Below are 18,878 nucleotides of genomic sequence, written 5' to 3' on the forward strand. Positions count from 1 at the left end.
GTTGTTTTTAGTATAGATTTTAGCACTTCTTATCACTGGTGGATTTGTTTTTTGGTTTGGTTGCTCTCTTCTTTCTTTTGTTTATTTTTCCTTTTTGAAATTACTTATTAATGTTTTTACTTTTAATAATTTTTTATTTTAATTTTTTAACTTTATTTTATTCTTTCTTTAATTCTTTCTTTTTTTCTCCCTTTACTTCTGAGCCTTGTGGCTGACAGGGTCTTGGTGCTCCAGCTGGGTATCAGGCCTATAGCTCTAAGGTGTGAGAGCCGAGTGCAGGATATTGATCCACCGGAGACCTACTGGCCCCACATAATATCAAATGGCAAAAGCTTTCCCAGAGATCTCCGTCTCAACGCTAAAACCCAGATCCACTCAATGACCAGCAAGTTACAGTGCTGGACACCCTACGACAAACAATTAACAAGACAAGAAAACAACCCCACCCATTACCAGAGAGGCTACCTAAAATCATAAGGTCACAGACACCCCAAAACACACCACCAGACGTGGTCCTGCCCACAAGAAAGACAACATCCAGCCACATCCACCAGAACACAGGCACTAGTCCCCTCCACCAAGACGCCTACACAACCCACTAAACCAACCTTAGCCTCTGGGGACAGACACCAAAAATGATGGGAACTACGAACCTGCAGCCTGCAAAAAGGAGACCCCCAAGCACAGTAAGTTAAGCAAAATGAGAAGACAGAGAAACACACAGCAGATGAAGGAGCAAGGTAAAAACCCACCACACCAAACAAATGAAGAGGAAATAGGCAGGCTACCTGAAAAAGAATTCAGAGTAATGATAAAAAAAAGTGGATGCAAATCTTGGAAATAGAATGGAGAAAATATAAGAAACGTTTTACAAGGACCTAGAACTAAAGAGCAAACAAAAAATGATGAAGGACACAATAAATGAAATTAAAAATTCTCTAGAAGGAATCAATAGCAGAAAAACTGATGCAGAAGAATGGATAAGTGACCTGGAAGGTAAAAGAGTGCAAGTAACTACTGCAGAGCAGAATAAAGAAAAAAGAATGAAAAGAATTGAGGAGACTCTCAGAGACCTCTGTGACAACATTAAACACACCAACATTTGAATTATAGGGGTCCCAGAAGAAGAAGAGAAAAAGAAAGGGACTGGGAAAATACTTGAAGAGATTATAATAGAAAACTTCCCTAATATGGGAAAGGAAATAGTTAATCAAGTCCAGGAAGCACAGAGAGTCTCATACAGGAAATATCCAAGGAGGAACACGTCAATACACATATCAATCAAACTATCAAAAGTTACATACAAGGAAAAAATAATAAAAGCAGCAAAGGAAAAACAACAAATAACATACAAGGAAATCCCCATAAGGTTAACAGCTGATCTTTCAGCAGAAACTCTGCAAGCCAGAAGGGAGTGGCTGGACATATTTAAAGTGATGAAAAGGAAAAACCTACAACCAAGATTACTCTACCCAGCAAGGATCTCATTCAGATTCGATGGAGAAATTAAAACCTTTACAGACAAGCAAAAGCTAAGAGAATTCAGCACCACCAAACCAGCTTTACAACAAATGCTTAAGGAACTTCTCTAGGCAGGAAACACAAGTGAAGGAAAAGACCTACAATAACAAACCCAAAAGAGTTAAGAGAATGGTAATAGGAACATACATATTGATAATTACCTCAAATGTAAATGGATTAAATGCTCCAACCAAAAGACATACACTGGCTGAATGGATACAAAAACAAGACCCATGCATATGCAGTTTACAAGAGACCCACTTCAGACCTAGGGACACATACAGACTGAAAGTGAGGGGAAGGAAAAAGATATTCCATGCAAATGGAAATCAAAAGAAAGGTGGAGTAGCAATTCTCATATCAGACAAAACGGACTTTAAAACAAAGACAATTACAAGAGACAAAGAAGGACACTACATAATGATCAAGGGATCAATCCAAGAAGAAGATATAACAATTATAAATATTTATGCACCCAACATAGAAGCACCTCAGTACATAAGGCAAATGCTAACAGCCATAAAAGGGGAAATTGACAGTAACACAATCATAGTAGGGGACTTTAACACCCGACTTTCACCAGTGGGCAGAGCATTCAAAATGAAAATAAATAAGGAAACACAAGCTTTAAATGATACATTAAACAAGATGGACTTAATTGATATTTACAGGACATTCCATCTAAAACAGAATACACTTTCTTCTCAAGTGCTCATGGAACATTCTCCAGGATACATCATATCTTGGGTCACAAATCAAGCCTTGGTAAATTTAAGAAAATTGAAAGCGTATCAAGGGTCTTTTCTGACCACAACACTATGGGACTAGGTATCAATTACAGGAAAAAATCTGTAAAAAATACAAACACATGGAGGCTAAACAATACACTACTAAATAACCAAGAGATCACTGAAGAAATCAAAGAGGAGATCAAAAAATACCTAGAAACAAATGACAATGAAAAGACGATGACCCAAAACCTGTGGGATGCAGCAAAAGCAGTTCTAAGAGGGAAGTTTATAGCAAAGTTTAAGAAACAAGAAAAATCTCAAATAAACAACCTAACCATATACCTAAAGCAATTAGAGAAAGAAGAACAAAAAAACCCCAAAGTTAGCAGAAGGAAAGAAATCGTAAAGATCAGATCAGAAATAAATGAAAATGAAATGAAGGAAAGGATAGCAAAGATCAATAAAACTAAAAGCTGGTTCCTTGAGAAGATAAACAAAATTGATAAACCATTAGCCAGACTCATCAAGAAAAAGATGGAGAAGACTCAAATCAACAGAATTAGAAATGAAAAAGGAGAAGTAACAACTGACACTGCAGAAATACAAAGGATCATGAGAGATTACTACAAGCAACTATATGCCAATAAAATGGACAACCTGGAAGAAATGGACACATTCTTAGAAAAGCACAGCCTTCCGAGACTAAACCGGGAAGAACAGAAAAAATAAACAGACCAATCACTAGCACTGAAATTGAGACTGTGATTAAAAATCTTCCAACAAACAAAAGCCCAGGACCAGATGGCTTCACAGGCGAATTCTATCAAACATTTAGAGAAGAGCTAACCCAACCTTCTCAAACTCTTCAAAAAAACTGCAGAGGAAGGAACACTCCCAAACTCATTCTACGAGGCCACCATCACCATGATACCAAAAACAGACAAAGATGTCACAAAGACAGAAAACTACAGGCCAATATCACTGATGAACATAGATGCAAAAATCCTCAACAAAATACTAGCAAACAGAATCCAGCAGCACATTAAAAGGATCATACACCATGATCAAGTAGGTTTCTTCCCAGGAATGCAAGGATTCTTCAGTACATGCAAATCAATCAATGTGATACACCATATTAAGAAATTGAAGGAGAAAAACCATATGATCATCTCAATAGATGCAGAAAAAGCTTTTGACAAAATTCAACATCCATTAATGATAAGAACCCTCCAGAAAGTAGGCAAAGAGGGAACTTACCTCCACATAATAAAGGCCATATATGACAAACCCACAGCCAACATTGTTCTAAATGGTGAAAAACTGAAAGCATTTCCACTAAGGTCAGGAAAAAGACAAGGTTGCCTACTTTCACCACTATTATTCATCATTGCTTTGGAAGTTTTATCCACAGCAATCAGAGAAGAAAAAGAAATAAAAAGAATCCAAATCGGAAAAGAAGAAGTAAAGCTGTCATTGTTTTCAGGTGACATGACACTATACACAGAGCATCCTAAAGACTCTATCAGAAAACTGCTAGAGCAAATGAATGAATTTGGTAAAGTGGCAGGATACAAAATTAATGCACAGAAATAACTTGCATTCTTAAACACTAATGATGAAATATCTGAAAGAGAAATTAAGGAAACACTCCCATTTACCACTGCAACAAAAAGAACAAAATACCTAGGAAAAAACCTACCTAAGGAGGCCAAAGACCTGTATGTAGAAAACTATAAGACACTGATGAAAGAAATTAAAGATGATACAAACACATGGAGAGATATATCATGTTCTTGGATTGGAAGAATCAACATTGTGAAAATGGCTATACTACCCAAAGCAATCTACAGATTCAATGCAATCCCTATGAAACTACCAATGGCATTTTTCACAGGACTAGAACAAAAAATTGCACAATTTGTATGCAAACACAAAAGACCCTGAATAGCCAAAGCAATCTTGAGAAAGGAAAACGGAGCTGGAGGAATCAGGCTCCTTGACTTCAGACCTTACTACAAAGTTACAGTAATCAAGACAGTGTGGTACTGGCACAAAAACAGAAATATAGATCAATGGAGCAGGATAGAAAGCCCAGCGACAAACCCACGCAAATATGGTCATGTTATTTTTGATAAAGGAGACAAGAATATACAATGGAGAAAAGACAGCCACTTCAATAAGTGGTGCTGGGAAGACTGGACAGCTACCTGTCAAACAATGAAATTAGAACACTCCCTAACACCATACACAAAAATAAACTAAAAATAGATTAAAGACCTAAATGTAAGGCCAGACACTATAAGACTCTTAGAGGAAAACATAGGCAGAACACTCTATGACATAAATCACAGCAAGATCCTTTTTGACCCACTTCCTAGAGAAATGGAAATAAAAACAAAAATAAACAAATGGGACCTAATGAAACTTCAAAGCTTTTGCACAGCAAAGGAAACCATAAACAAGACAAAAGGACAACCCTCAGAATGGGAGAGAATATTTGCAAATGAAGCAACTGACAAAGGATTAATCTCCAAAATTTACAAGCAGCTCATGCAGCTCAATATCAAAAAAACAAACAACCCAATCCAAAAATGGGCAGAAGACCTAAATAGACATTTCTCCAAAGAAGATATACAGATTGCCAAAAAACACATGAAGGAATGCTCAACATCACTAATCATTAGAGAAATGCAAATCAAAACTACAATGAGGTAACACCTCACACTGTTCAGAATGGCCATCATCAAAAAATGTACAAACAATAAATCCTGGAGAGGGTGTGGAGAAAAGGGAACAAAGGGAACCCTCTTGCACTGTTGGTGGGAATGTAAATTGATACAGCCACGATGGAGAACAGTATGGAGGTTCCTTAAAAAACTAAAAATAGAACTACCGTATGACCCAGCAAGTGCACTACTGGGCATATACCCTGAGAAAACCATAATTCTAAAAGAGTCATGTACCACAATGTTCATTGCAGCTTTATTTACAGTAACCAGGACATGGTAGCAACCTAAGTGTCCATCAACAGATGAATGGATAAAGAAGACGTGGCACATATATACAATGGCATATTACTCAGCCATAAAACGAAATGAAATTGAGTTATTTGTAGTGAGGTGGATGGACCTAGATTCTGACATACAGAGTGAAGTAAGTCAGAAAGAGAAAAAGAAATACTGTATGCTAACACATACATATGGATTCTAAAAAGAAAAAAAATGGTTATGAAGAACCTAGGGGCAGGACAGGAACAAAGACATAAGAGAATGGACTTGAGGACATGGGGAGGGGGAAGGGTAAGCTGGGACGAAGTAAGAGAGTGGACTTATATATACTATCAAATGTAAAACAGATAGCTAGTGGGAAGCAGCTGCATAGCACAGAGAGATCAGCTCGGTGCTTTGTGACCACCTAGAGGGGTGGGATTGGGAGGGTGGGAGGGAGATGCAAGAGGGAACAGATATGGGAACATATGTATACGTATAGCTGATTCACTTTGTTATAAAGCGGAAACTAACACACCATTGTAAAGCAATTATACTCCAATAAAGATGTTAAAAAAAACATCTCTTGGAAGACAGAACAACAGATGAATAATAAAAATGTGTGCCTTTAAAGACCTTATTGTCCATGTAGACAAACATGACAAATGCTAAAATAGAAAAGGAGAGAAAAGAAGACAGGAACTAACCCTGGCAGGTATTTGGAGGGAGGATTGACAAAATATTAGTTGTCTCTCCAAATCCATCCTGATCTTCTTTCTGAATATTTAGGCATTTGTATTCTGTTGAACCTACATGTGGCCACATGAATAAAGTGCCACTAGTGAAAAGAACAGAGTTGATATCTGCAACTTTTATATCATCTTTTTAAAGACAGTTACAATGAATTCACTCCTCTTCTTTCCTTATAGCTAAAAAAGAGGATAAAGAGAGCATCTTTGGAAATCAGGTGGTGAGAATGGTGGAGCCATTCCTGAGAGCCTAAGTTTTTTCATGGTGCTGTGGAACAGAGCCCACCCTAACTTTCTGTGGACTGTTACATGAGGGAGAAAAACATCTGTGTTTTTTAAGCTACTGCAGTTTTAATTCATTTGTTTTTAATAGCTGTATAGTCTTTATTACCCTAATAAATATAGAGGATATTTCAGGAAGGCCTCATAAAAAGCCAACTCAGTTACAAAGTCAGTCTTACAGGAGACAGAATAACAGAGGAGAAGGGATTTAAGGAAGAAAGAATACCACAGAAGGGAGAGAGAGAATGAACATACCAAAGCATGTAAGCAGTTTTAGTGTAAATGTTTCTAAATATGCTTAATTTTTTACACTTAGTACAGTGTGTGTGTATATATATATATATATATATATATTTTTTTTTTTTTGCGGTACGCGGGCTTCTCACTGTTGTGGCCTCTCCTGTTGTGGAGCACAGGCTCCGGACGTGCAGGCTCAGCGGCCATGGCTCACGGGCCCAGCCACTCCGCGGCATGTGGGATCTTCCCGGACTGGGGCATGAACCCGTGTCCCCTGCATCGGCAGGCGGACTCTCAACCACTGTGCCGCCAGGGAAGCCCAGTACAGTGTATATTTTTAATACTTAATAAAAGCGTCAATATTTCTAGATATACTAAAATAATATACAAATAGTCAAACAGGATTTTTTACGAAGTCAAATTGAGATTTTTTTCTCTGTTATCTAGTCAATTTGCAAAGCAAAAACATGCTATTGATATTACTAAATAGTCTTCGTATCCAAAAATACTTTCCTAAGAAACACACAATTTATTTTTATGAGTTTACTATTTCTTTATACATACCACACAAAGCTCAAATAAAATGATTCCAAGAGACCAGACATCTGATTTGGGGCCAGAAGGCAACGGTTTCTCACTTGGCACATGATCATTGGTTTTGAAAATTCCTTGTGCAATTACCTCAGGTGCCAAGTATGATGGATACCTAAAATGGTATATTTTAGAAATGAATAATTACTATGAGCTAGAAAGGGGGAAAGAAGTATGTAGTGGTACATTTTTACTATCAGTACAGTACGACCTATGTAAAAGCTCAATGCAATTAGACAACTCTTTCTAGGAAGAATTCTAAACTAACCATAATACAGGCTTCTATGTCTAGGAATCAAGAGCAAATACATGAGTCTCAAATAATTTAAAACCTATCGTGTGTCTGCAATATTAGTTCCTTTCTTTGCTTTCCTCTGTGTTAACATATTGCCTTCTTGCAGCTTTCCAGGTTTCCAGGCGTTTTTCCTTCTTCCTTACTATCTTCTTTTTATCTTCTCTTCTCTTTATACTTAACTCTTCTCTTTATACTTAACTATCTTCTCTTTATACTTAACTCTTACTTAAAGCATATATTATCTTTGAAAATAGTATTTATTCTTTTGAATAGTAGCAATGTCAAAATCTGTAAAAATATATAAATTGAAAGGTAAGACTTTCTCCCATCTCTGTACTCCAGTCACCCACACATATGTATGTATAAATAAACTTTATCACCCATCATCATTGCCCCATAGGGAAGCACACTATATGCACTATTCTGTACCCTTTCTCACTCAAAATATATTTTAGAGATCATTCTAAAAACATAAGTATAGATTTGCCTCATTCTTTTTGAAAACTGCCAATAATTTCATTGTATTGATGCATTTAATTTACTTAAAGCAACTCTGAAGAAGGATATGTTGGAAGTTCCACTCTTTTGCTATTACAAACAATGCTGACGTGGATATATTACAAATATTCCCTTTCCCATGAATATGTATGTGTAGACGAAAGACAAATTCCTAGACATGGCACTACAAAGTCATAAGGTAGATGCATTTTAAATTTTGATTCATGTTGCCAAGTTGCCCTTTCAGGTTATGGCAATTTATATTCTCATAAGCAATATGAGTGCCTATTTCCCCTTACCTTCACCAACGCAAGTTTTTTGAAAATTGCTTTAGTAAATACAAAAGACAGATTAAATGAATAAGGTATAAAGAATAAAGTTTAAAAGAACACCCATGTACCTATCAAGAAGTTTAAGTAAAGAATATGAAATTATCACTAAAGGTCCCTCTCTGCTTCTCCCTAATTATACCTCCCTGGTATCCCCCAAAAGGAACAGACAACTGGAATTTTTGTGTTTATAATTCTCTTCCATTTCTTTATAGCTTTACCATATGTTTGTAACCCTAAAAAGTATATTGTTTAGTCAAGCACATTTCTGAACTTTATAGTATTGGAATTATGCTGATGGTATTCCTTTGTGATTTGCTTTTTTAACCAACGTTATTTAAAAGAGCCATCCATATAGTTGCATGTAGATTTAAGTCATTAATTTTACTTCTATTTTATGAATATATCATAATTTATTCACTCTAATGTCAATAGGCATTTAAGTTATTTCCTGTCTTTTTCTATTATAAACAATGTTCCTAGAAATACTATGTGTACATCTGCAAAAGTTTCCCCAAGGGTATAAACCTAGGATTGAATTTCTAGGCCATAAGACATGTGCACTTTCAACTTTATAATATCATGCCAAATGTTTTTTGAAAGGGATTGTATCAATTTATACTCCCACGAGCAGTGTACAACAGATCCTATTGCTTACTTCTCCAACACTTGTTAGACAGCAGTGACAGACTTTCTAATGTTTGGCCACCTGGTGGGTGGGACCTACACACCGTTGTAGTTTTAATTTGTATTTCCTTGATAACTAAAGAGGCTGAGGCACATTTTCATACACATAAATTTGTACTATGATATCATTTTACCCTAAGGTGATCATATTGATCTTCTAAATGAATGTGTGAAACCTCTGGAGACAAGTGAAGTCTAGTAGAAAAGCAATGAACTTAGTATTATAATACCTGTATTCTAACTTCAGTCCTATCACATATTTTATATATGATTTGGGTTTCTTAATCTATAAAATAGGAATAATAATGCCTACCTCACAAAACTGTTATAAATATTAGTGAATATATAAAGAAGTTTTCTAAAAATGAAAAATATGACACATATGCAATGTTTTAGCTTTGTCATCATTAGCATGATACATCCAGAAGGTAAACTGTTCATTTTTAATCCTGATTTCCAGCACATCTAACCCCAAATTAACAGAATGGGTAGTGAAAAGTCAAGCAATACTATGGGTAAATTGTTATATCTAAAACTTCTGACTGGTGATCTCTGGAAGTACAGAGGCGACTTTTGCTCCCAAAATTCTAATTTCCTTTCTATCAAGGACTTGTTAATTAATAAAAATAATAAAACAGGATTTTTAAATGTAAATTATCTCCTTTCAACAAGTGTCTCTTCTTTAGCATAGCATTTTAACACTCTTACCGGAACTCTGCCGTGAGTATGACTGGTGAGATAAATGTAAGTGGCTTTCACCATCTGTCTGATGCTTTAACAAGGTATTAAGCTACTGGCCAAATAAAATGAATGTCCAATTTCTAACTCTTTACAATATTTTGAAACAGATGTTAACATTTTACTTTGTTGTTCTTTAATATTTGTCTTTTGAATCAACTGCAAGCTTCTTCTGGTGTAAATATTTTCTTTCATGACTTAGCTGTTTGATCACTTTATTTTTCCTGGCTAATGTTTCACATTTTGCTCTTTGATACTTTCTGGTCAGACCTTTTGGGTCAAAGACTTCAAAGTAAGCCAAACCAAATGGCACATGAGACCAATTCTATCCAAGCATTTTAAATTCAAACACAACTCTTCAAAATCCTTGATGTGCTTTAAGAAAAATCACTTCCTTTCTTCTATTCATCACTATAACCTAAAGGACCTTTAAGTAAAAGGCAAAAAATTAATTTTTGTTTGTATGGTTTTTGGAGTTCTCTCTCATACAAATTTAGACAAAATGAAGAAGCACATTAACTACAGCTGCCTAAAAGCTATTTTAAAAGGCAATTATTACATATGATGAAGATACCAGAGCTTTATTATGAACTGAATTTTATTATTTCAAAAGGTTTTTTTTAAAACAAATAGAGCGTAGGCTATTTTTATAAAATATTGTTTTTGTGCTTGTGAAAACAATTGTTTGTTGCCTACAACCACAAGTTTTGGTATGTAAAACTATAAGACTATGAATTTATGCACATTAATAAGTAGGCCATCAAAACAGAAAATTTCCCATTAAATAATGAGCTTCTTGAAGAATGGGAACCTATCTTATCCATGTTTGTATATCCAGCAGCCATAAGAAAATGTATTTGATAAATATTTTCTTAATAAATAAAGGAAGGAATGACTAAACAATTTATTTTAAGATTATAGCTATGGCCAAGCTAATGAAAATTTTAAGTGACAAAACTATAAGCTAACTTACAAAGATAAAAGGTAATTTATAAATGAGATCTTTTTTTAAAAACATCTAGTTAAGTTTTTAGGCAATGTTTTCCTGCAGAAACATACTCCATGACTCCAAACCATAATTCCCAATAATGGAGTGACAGAACTGACTTTAGGGAGCCCAAAGAGGAAAACACAAATCGATACTATTAAACAGAATCTCACAGCAATTAAGAAATATGCTTAAGGTCTCTAGAAAATTGTATTATATCATTTTAATTTGCTGATTTTGATAATTGTTTTGTGGTTATGTAAGAAAATTCCTTACTTTAGGAAATACAAACTGAAGTATTGAGGGGTAAATGGCCATTATATACACTAATAATTCTTAAATAATTCAGAAAAAATATATTATACACAAATACATATATATGTGTAAGATAAAAGAAAGAGAAAAAAATGTAGTGAAATGTTAACATTTGGGGAGTCTGAGTTAAGGCTATACAGGAAATTTTTGTACTATTTTGTAACTTCTATGTATCTAAAATTAAACACTTACAAAAGAATTATATTATTAACATGTTTAAAAAGCAACCAAACAATAAATATAATACAGACATCTATATCAAAGCATTCAATTGAGTCCAGGATGAAATAAACTTTCATTCCTTTTTTGGAGGCTAACATAAATCTGGAATTCCATATCAGAACCTCTCCAAACTTAAACACAGACTTTCAGTTAGAGAATCCACCCCATTACCTCTGACAGCTACAGTGACTCGACTTGAAGCTTAATGTACAACTACATCTTAAAGAACAGGGAATTAAACTTAGAAATATTAGAAGATAATATGAGAGTGATTTTTCTGTCTTTTGAGGAACATACATTATCATTAAGTGAGAATCTTGTCAGCCTTCTTGCCTTAAATTTACCTAATTCTGAATGAAATAAAATTAATTTTAGTAAGCATTATAAGGTGAAGAAAGTCAATAATCTGCTAGCCTCACTACCAATTCAATGAAAGATCAACATCAGGGACCTTTTGTATGCTGGGAAAAACTCATTGTCTACTTTTAGAAGTATTTGGAAAATTAAGATATTTTTAACTTTAAAAAGGTAGTTTTATGTCAAAAATAATAAATTAACAAAATACACACTTCATTAAAGATTAGAAAGTTTAAGCCGGAACTCAGAAAAAAAAATTCTTACCCAATTGGGAAATCAACATCATCACCATATGCTGTCATGTGATAAAGTCCAAATTTAGCCAATTTAACATGTCCCTATAATAATAAAGGAAGAAAAAAAATCATTATAAAATATTTTAATATCACTGACAGGGAAAATTATGATTATACATTTTATAAGTAAGGACACTATCATATAGTCAGATACATTAAGAAAATATTATATTTTAATTTGCCATAATTTTATTAAAAACTATTTGTCAGTGTTTGAAGTCTGCTTTATATTCATTACAAACATATATATACACACATACATATTTTATATATCAAAATGACAACATTTAAAAATTTTTGCTGCTTATTATTTTCTGGGCTTCTCTAAATAGCAAAAATGTTCTTCATTGTCTTGAATCCTCAATTAGAATATATTGTGGTAATTTTCACAAAAGAAAATTTTTTCAGGGAGTTGCAAGTCCACTCACAATGTTATAATTTAAACTTGACATGGACATTTTTAACTTGGAAAGGTCAGTTCACAAATCAAGATATTAGTGAATCTGCTTGATTCCCAACAATTTTTTATACTGTTTGAGAATAAGCATAATGATCACAAAAGCAAGATTCTTAAAAGGCAAAACAAATTTAGAAGTCCCTTAAGGTTTTCCCCCTTTAGATGTTTAAGACTTTATAAAACCATAGTCAATTTAAAAGTTGTTTTCTTTTTCTCAAGAACTCTATTTCCCAGAATTACAAAACATTTATATTTTAAAACAATTCAGACAGTTTAGATACTCTACTACCATAAGTATGAAATTAATGAGCACCATTTATCTTTATTTTTAATATCATAGGGTATATATACTGAAAGTCTGGAAGAAAGTCAGAGAAAAAGAATAATCCTACTAATACAAAAGATAATTCCCCAGAAAATGTTTCCTCAAAACTATTTTATATGCTTATGAAAAAGAATGAAATTATGATTATTCCTGAAAAAATACCACCTTGCTACCCATAATTCTCTTAGAGGTTGACTAGCTTCTTAGAAATCCCCCATAAGATTTCCAAGTAGAGAATCAGTACTCCAATTAAAAAAAGAAGCTAGGTATGAACAGCTGGTAAACAAAGAAAATAAATGAGGAATAAAGTGAAAAGAGGAAGTAGGAAAGAAGAATAAAGTGGAGAAAACACAATTCAGTTGTGCTATGAGAAAAATATTCTATGTAAATAGTCAGAGAATCTTTCTTAAGATGAAAGCAAATTCAGAGAAGGAGTGGATTGGGAAGACACAATGTGTATGTATCTTTTAGAAAATGAATGGAAGGAAAAACAAAACAAGTTAGAAAATGGGTCTGGGGAAAAAAGAATAATGAATGTGAAAGACACACGGATTCATATAATTTAGAGATACTTTATTTTTAAACAACCACAAATATATTACATTCATATAATCTTTTCATTATGAATACGCTTAAGACATATTCTAATTCTACAGTCCCTCTGATTCACTAAGTGGGCCTGATTTCAGTAGCTTCCAATGTGAAATAAAAAGCAAATATTTAATATACTATTTGATGATTACCTTTCGATCCAAAAGGATATTATGAGGAGACAGTGCCCGGTGTACTATACCATGTTTGTTCATATACTGCAAGCCCTGAAGTATCTCAAATGCTATGCACAAAACCTTTGAATATCTACAAAGAAAACAAAAGAGTCACGATCAATAGGTCAATTACAAAGCAGATATAGAACCTGTTTTAAGAAATAAAATGAGGTTCACTGATAAAATTCAAAGATATATATATATATGTGTATATATATGTGTGTGTGTATATATGTGTGTGTGTGTGTGTGTGTGTATATATATATATATATATATATATATATTTTTTTTTTTTTTTTGGCCATGTGCCTTGTGAGATTTTAGTTCCCTGACCAGGGATTGAACCCAGACTTTCAGCAGTGAAAGTGCAGAGTCCTAACCACTGGAACCACCAGGGGATTCCCCAAAGAGCTATATTTTTATTGTACCTCCTCTATTCAGAGAAAATAGACTCTACACATTTTCTAAACTATTTACTTCGACATATTTTTGATTTTCCACTTACAACAGAATTGATCTGACAAAGAACGTAGTTTTCTAAAGGCTACTCTAATTGAAGTATAATTCTTCCATGAAGGTAGTTTAATATTGGTGGTATACAAATGACCTTGACCTTCAGCAGGTTGGACTTTGCCAAATTATCAGGACACTTGCAGATATATGGCAGAACTAAGTCAATGAAAACCACCTATCTTGCTCAAGACAAAACACCTATGTCCCTGAAAAATAGCTATAATATATTTTATAGCAGATAGACCTGAGCTTACTTTCCAGATCAATCCACAAAGCAACCTCCAGTAATTTATCAAACATTTCTTTCTTATCCTATTCTCTCTTAAGCCAACTTCCACAGGGATGCCCAGTTTCTTTGTCTTGCTCTCTCTCTTCCTCTCCCTCTCTCTCTCTCCTTTTTTTTTTTTTTAAATAAAACATCATTCATATAGGAAGTTAGGAAGAATATACAGAAAAGTAGGGGAGAATAATTCAAACCCAATCCTCAAACCACTAATATTAACATTTGGGTACAGATCTCTTTTCTTCCCCCTTTTTTTTTTTTACACTTTAAATCAGACTTTAAAAAACTAAATAAATATGAGGGTAACAACTAAATTAATTTTTTAAAAGGTATAAACAACAAGCTAATAATAGAGATACAATGAAATTATATATAAAAAAAGTCAACCTAAAAGCAGGGCAAATAAAAGGAAAAAAGAACAAAGAACAAATGGAACAATTAGAAAACAATTAACAGATTTTTTTTTTCTTTTTTTTTTTGCGGTACGCGGGCCTCTCACTGTTGTGACCTCTCCCACTGCGGAGCACAGGCTCCGGACGTGCAGGCTCAGCAGCCATGGCTCACGGGCCCAGCCACTCCGCGCCATGTGGGATCCTCCCGGACCAGGGCATGAACCCACGTCCCCTGCATCGGCAGGCGGACTCTCAACCACTGCGCCACCAGGGAAGCCCAATTAACAGATTTTAATTCAGATATATCAACCATTACATTATATGTAACTGCTCCAAAGTCACCAATTCAGACTTGATTATATTCAGGTTACAAGGAACCCACATTAAATAAAATATGTTAAGTTAAAAGATCACTGATTGTCATGGGCTTGGGTGGAGGGAATGGGTTGATACAAAGGAGTATGAGAAAATTTTACATGATGGAATTGTTCTATTTCTAATTTTGATGATGGTTATAGGACTAAGTTGGCCAAACTGATTTAACTGCACGCTAAAAAGGGTAAATTGTAAGGTATGTAAATTAATCGCAATAAACTTGACATAAAAAGAAGGCCAAATACAATTTAAAAAAAGAATAATTTCACTATGACTCCCTCCTCTAAATTGAAACCATAAGAAAGAACAAGAGATGAAAAGTTAAAATCTCTCTCTCTTCTCATCCTTGTCTGACTTTCCAGAAGTAACCATCTCTAGCAGTTTGTGTTTTCAACTCTTCTGGTGGTTAGACTTTTACGTAATTATAATTAACTCTTCACTATGCAAGACGATATAATTAACATACTTCTCCATTTTCCTTTTCTAACTCCTGATTTTTTAAATTAATTAGTTTATTTACTTATTTTTGGCTGTGTTGGGTCTTCGTTGCTGTGCGCGGGCTTTCTCTAGTTGTGGTGAGTGGGGGCTACTCTTCGTTGCAGTGTGCAGGCTTCTCATTGCGGTGGCTTCTCTTGTTGCAGAGCACAGGCTCTAGGCGCACGGGCTTCAGTAGTTATGGCATGCAGGCTCAGTAGTTGTGGCTCATGGGCTCTAGAGTGCAGGCTCAGTAGTTGTGGTGCATGGGCTTAGTTGCTCCGCGGCATGTGGCATCTTCCTGGACCAGGGCTGGAACCTGTGTCCCCTGCATTGGCAGGTGGATTCTTAACTACTGTGCCACCAAGGAAGTCTCTTTTTTTTTTATTGTTTATATTATTTTACATTATCAAATTTTATAAGACAGATGAAAGATGCCTTTGCTCCTTTCTTGAAGACTAAACAGATAAACAAGTAAATATATAACATGATATATAGCGATTAAGTGCTAAGGAGAAAAAGTAGAGAAGAGAAGACAGAATGTGGGTTGCTATTTTATATATACAGTGTGATCAAGGAAGGCTTCACTGAGGTGACATTTGTGCCGAAATCTAAAGGAAATGAAAAAGACATGCAGCTCCCTGGGAAATGTGTAATTCAGGCAGAGGGCACAGTAAGCAAGTCTTAACTGGAAGAATACACAGCAGTTCAAAAAAGAAAAACAAATTTTAAAAAAACCACCAAAAAACACAATGAAGCTACTGTGTATGCAGTAGAATGAGCAAAAGGTGAAACTGGGAGGAGATGAGGGCAGAGAGGTAGCAAGTCAGAGGGCTAGATCATGTGAGGCCATTTAGGCCTTGGCTTTTACTCTGAGACAGATGGGAAGTGTTTTGGTACACTGCTGCACTACGTATAGTAAAAATTTACCATGGAACTAAGCAGAGAAAGAAATAAAAACCTAAGCCACTTAACCCCTAGCTCTCCAGAGAAAATATCTCAGTCATCAGGATTTAATGGATACTATAATTTTATAATTATAACTGTATTCATGAATTTTATCATCAGCTACTATCATTTTTTATACCTCATATGATTCTTTTTGTGTTTCCTTTTTATTTAGCTAGAATATAGTCATGAGAAATTTTTTCATAGCATGTAGATACCATGCTATTCCTCTGTGGAAGCTTTCAGGATTCTTTTATACTTTATTCTTAGACTTATACTCCTATGAGCATGGCCTATTATTTAATTTCCAAGATCTCTCTTCCGGTCTCCAGTTGTTCCGTTTCAATACATCCTGTTCTTTGGCTATGGATACATTATTCTTTTGAGTCTCTCTGAGGATAGTTATTAGAATTCTTTTAATTTGGGGGGGAAAAAAGTATGTTATCTTCATTTCCTCTGGGGTAAGTTTTTTAAATTTTTTTTTCCTCCCTTGACTCTCTCAAACTATTTCTTCCCTCATATATCTGGTACTTCCTGATTGTCAGCCATATTTTAAAATAAAGCAATAAGTTGATATTCCCCATGAAGTATATATAAAAAACAAAACAAAACAAAAGTTACTATTTATAAAGAATTCTTATTAAACTGATCTATAAACTATTCTACTTTATCAAATAGTTTCTCCCATATTAAAGTGTCACAACAGCCAGTATTAAGCAAATGAGATGAGAACAATTAAGAATTAATAGTTTTCATTAACATCTGCAAAAAAATAAACCAACTATGTAAAGGAAAAGATTCCAAACTTTAAAACAACTACAATTACATTGAAAACTATGTGCACATGAAAGAATGCAAACCCCTCCCCTCTTAAAAACAAAGAAAACCTTTCATTAAGATTGATTAACAAATAAAACATAAGAACCTAGTTTTCTGAGATCATTTGCTGAGTTAACTTTAAGGTAGTAATTTCTCTTGTCCTTGTTCTTCTCTCTGTATCTCTGTTTCTGTTTCTGTCTCTGTCTCTCTCACTCTTTCTCTCTCTCTTTCTCTCTCTCTCTCTCTCTCTCTCTCTCACACACACACACACACACACACACACACACACACTTCACAAAATCTTAAAAGTTGATGCCATATTCAACTGCGACACTAGAGGACCTCAGCTGCACACTATTTCAATACAGATGTCTTTCTCGTGAAATTAAAACCAAATCTTTAAAGTGACTTTTTCATTAAACCAGTTCTGAAACAGCTGAAAACAGAAGACTGCATCTTCTACTTTCTCGACCTGCTTCTGTTAGCTGATTTTAAGATATAATTGGAAAACACTTGCATGTCAAAAAGTACATTCATGCTATTATTGAGCTGATGAGAATTTACATTGAAAAAATCTTTAAAAATATGAACGTATAAAGCTGAGCTCATGACACATCTTTTCTTAGCTATTACTTGAGATTATATATGAATTACAGTTAATGAACTCAGTATTCTTCAGTTTAAATCAGACAGGAAATCAGATTTGCTTTTCTGCCCATTTGTGCTCTTGGGATTTAATTTTTAAATTTATTTTAAAATATAGGTATAGGAGAGGGGGAAGATGGCGGAAGAGTAAGACGCAGAGATCACCTTCCTCCACACAGATATATCAGAAATACATCTACACGTGGAACAACTCCTACAGAACACCTACTGAACTCTGGCAGAAGATCTCAGACTTCCCAAAAGGTAAAATATAGGTGTAAAGGAGAAGAAAAAGCTAATGCTATTTTCTATAACGGGAAAAAGAAATCAGTATTTGTGGAATTTTGTATACTTTTTTGTTTTTAACTGCTTGGTACTATGTTTTAGGCCTCTGCATTTTTAGGTTCCATGGAAGAAAAATTGATTTCCACAATTAAAAAGCCTACAGCATAGTTGTAGAGGGAAGAGATATGGGAACATATGTATATATATAACTGATTCATTTTGTTGTAAAGCAGAAACTAACAAACCATTGTAAAGCAATTATACTCCAATAAAGATGTTAAAAATATATATACCCATTTGCAACAACTTGTAGCATTTAATTCATTTGGGTAACTGCATTTGACACTTTTTTTTGGTATAAAACACTGTGATTATCTGGTATTAATAGTCACTTTGGATTCCGTAATTTATCCATTCCTGAGTTCATATTTGTGTTTCTTCTCTAGTGAGTTAACATATATTTTATTTTTGAGAAAAGCATTTGGGTTATTAAAAAATTCTTGAATTTTGAAAAAAAAAAGAAAACAGATTTATAAACTGACAATTTTAATACAGTTGAATTCAATAGAATTTTGATACAATTATAATTCAATAATTAAGTTAGGAGATGATAATCATCTTTTTTCTCTGTCTTGAGAGTAAAAGAAAACATGAAAATTTATTTATTACATTGGTGAGAACAAAGCAGATCTACAAAAATCATAAATCTTGGAAAGTAATAATATTAATAACTAAAAGAGAAAAAAACATGACTACCATCACCACCACCAAG

The 18,878-nt window shown here is 34.2% G+C and overlaps 1 protein-coding gene across 2 annotated transcripts in view; it reads right to left on the bottom strand.

Moving 5' to 3' along the window:
* Positions 1-18,878, bottom strand: part of TBCK (TBC1 domain containing kinase) — a 226,971-nt gene that overhangs the window by 172,257 nt on the left and 35,836 nt on the right. For both annotated transcript variants that reach the window (XM_060148557.1, XM_060148556.1), the window contains exons 4-6: positions 13,349-13,463; positions 11,792-11,865; positions 7,072-7,213 (exon numbers count right to left, since the gene is read on the bottom strand). In XM_060148557.1, the coding sequence (XP_060004540.1) occupies positions 7,072-7,213; positions 11,792-11,865; positions 13,349-13,463 (331 nt within the window). The remainder of the gene's footprint in view (positions 1-7,071; positions 7,214-11,791; positions 11,866-13,348; positions 13,464-18,878) is intronic.

Source organism: Lagenorhynchus albirostris, chromosome 4 (genome assembly GCF_949774975.1).
Source record: "Lagenorhynchus albirostris chromosome 4, mLagAlb1.1, whole genome shotgun sequence".
In the NCBI taxonomy this organism is placed as follows: domain Eukaryota; kingdom Metazoa; phylum Chordata; class Mammalia; order Artiodactyla; family Delphinidae; genus Lagenorhynchus; species Lagenorhynchus albirostris.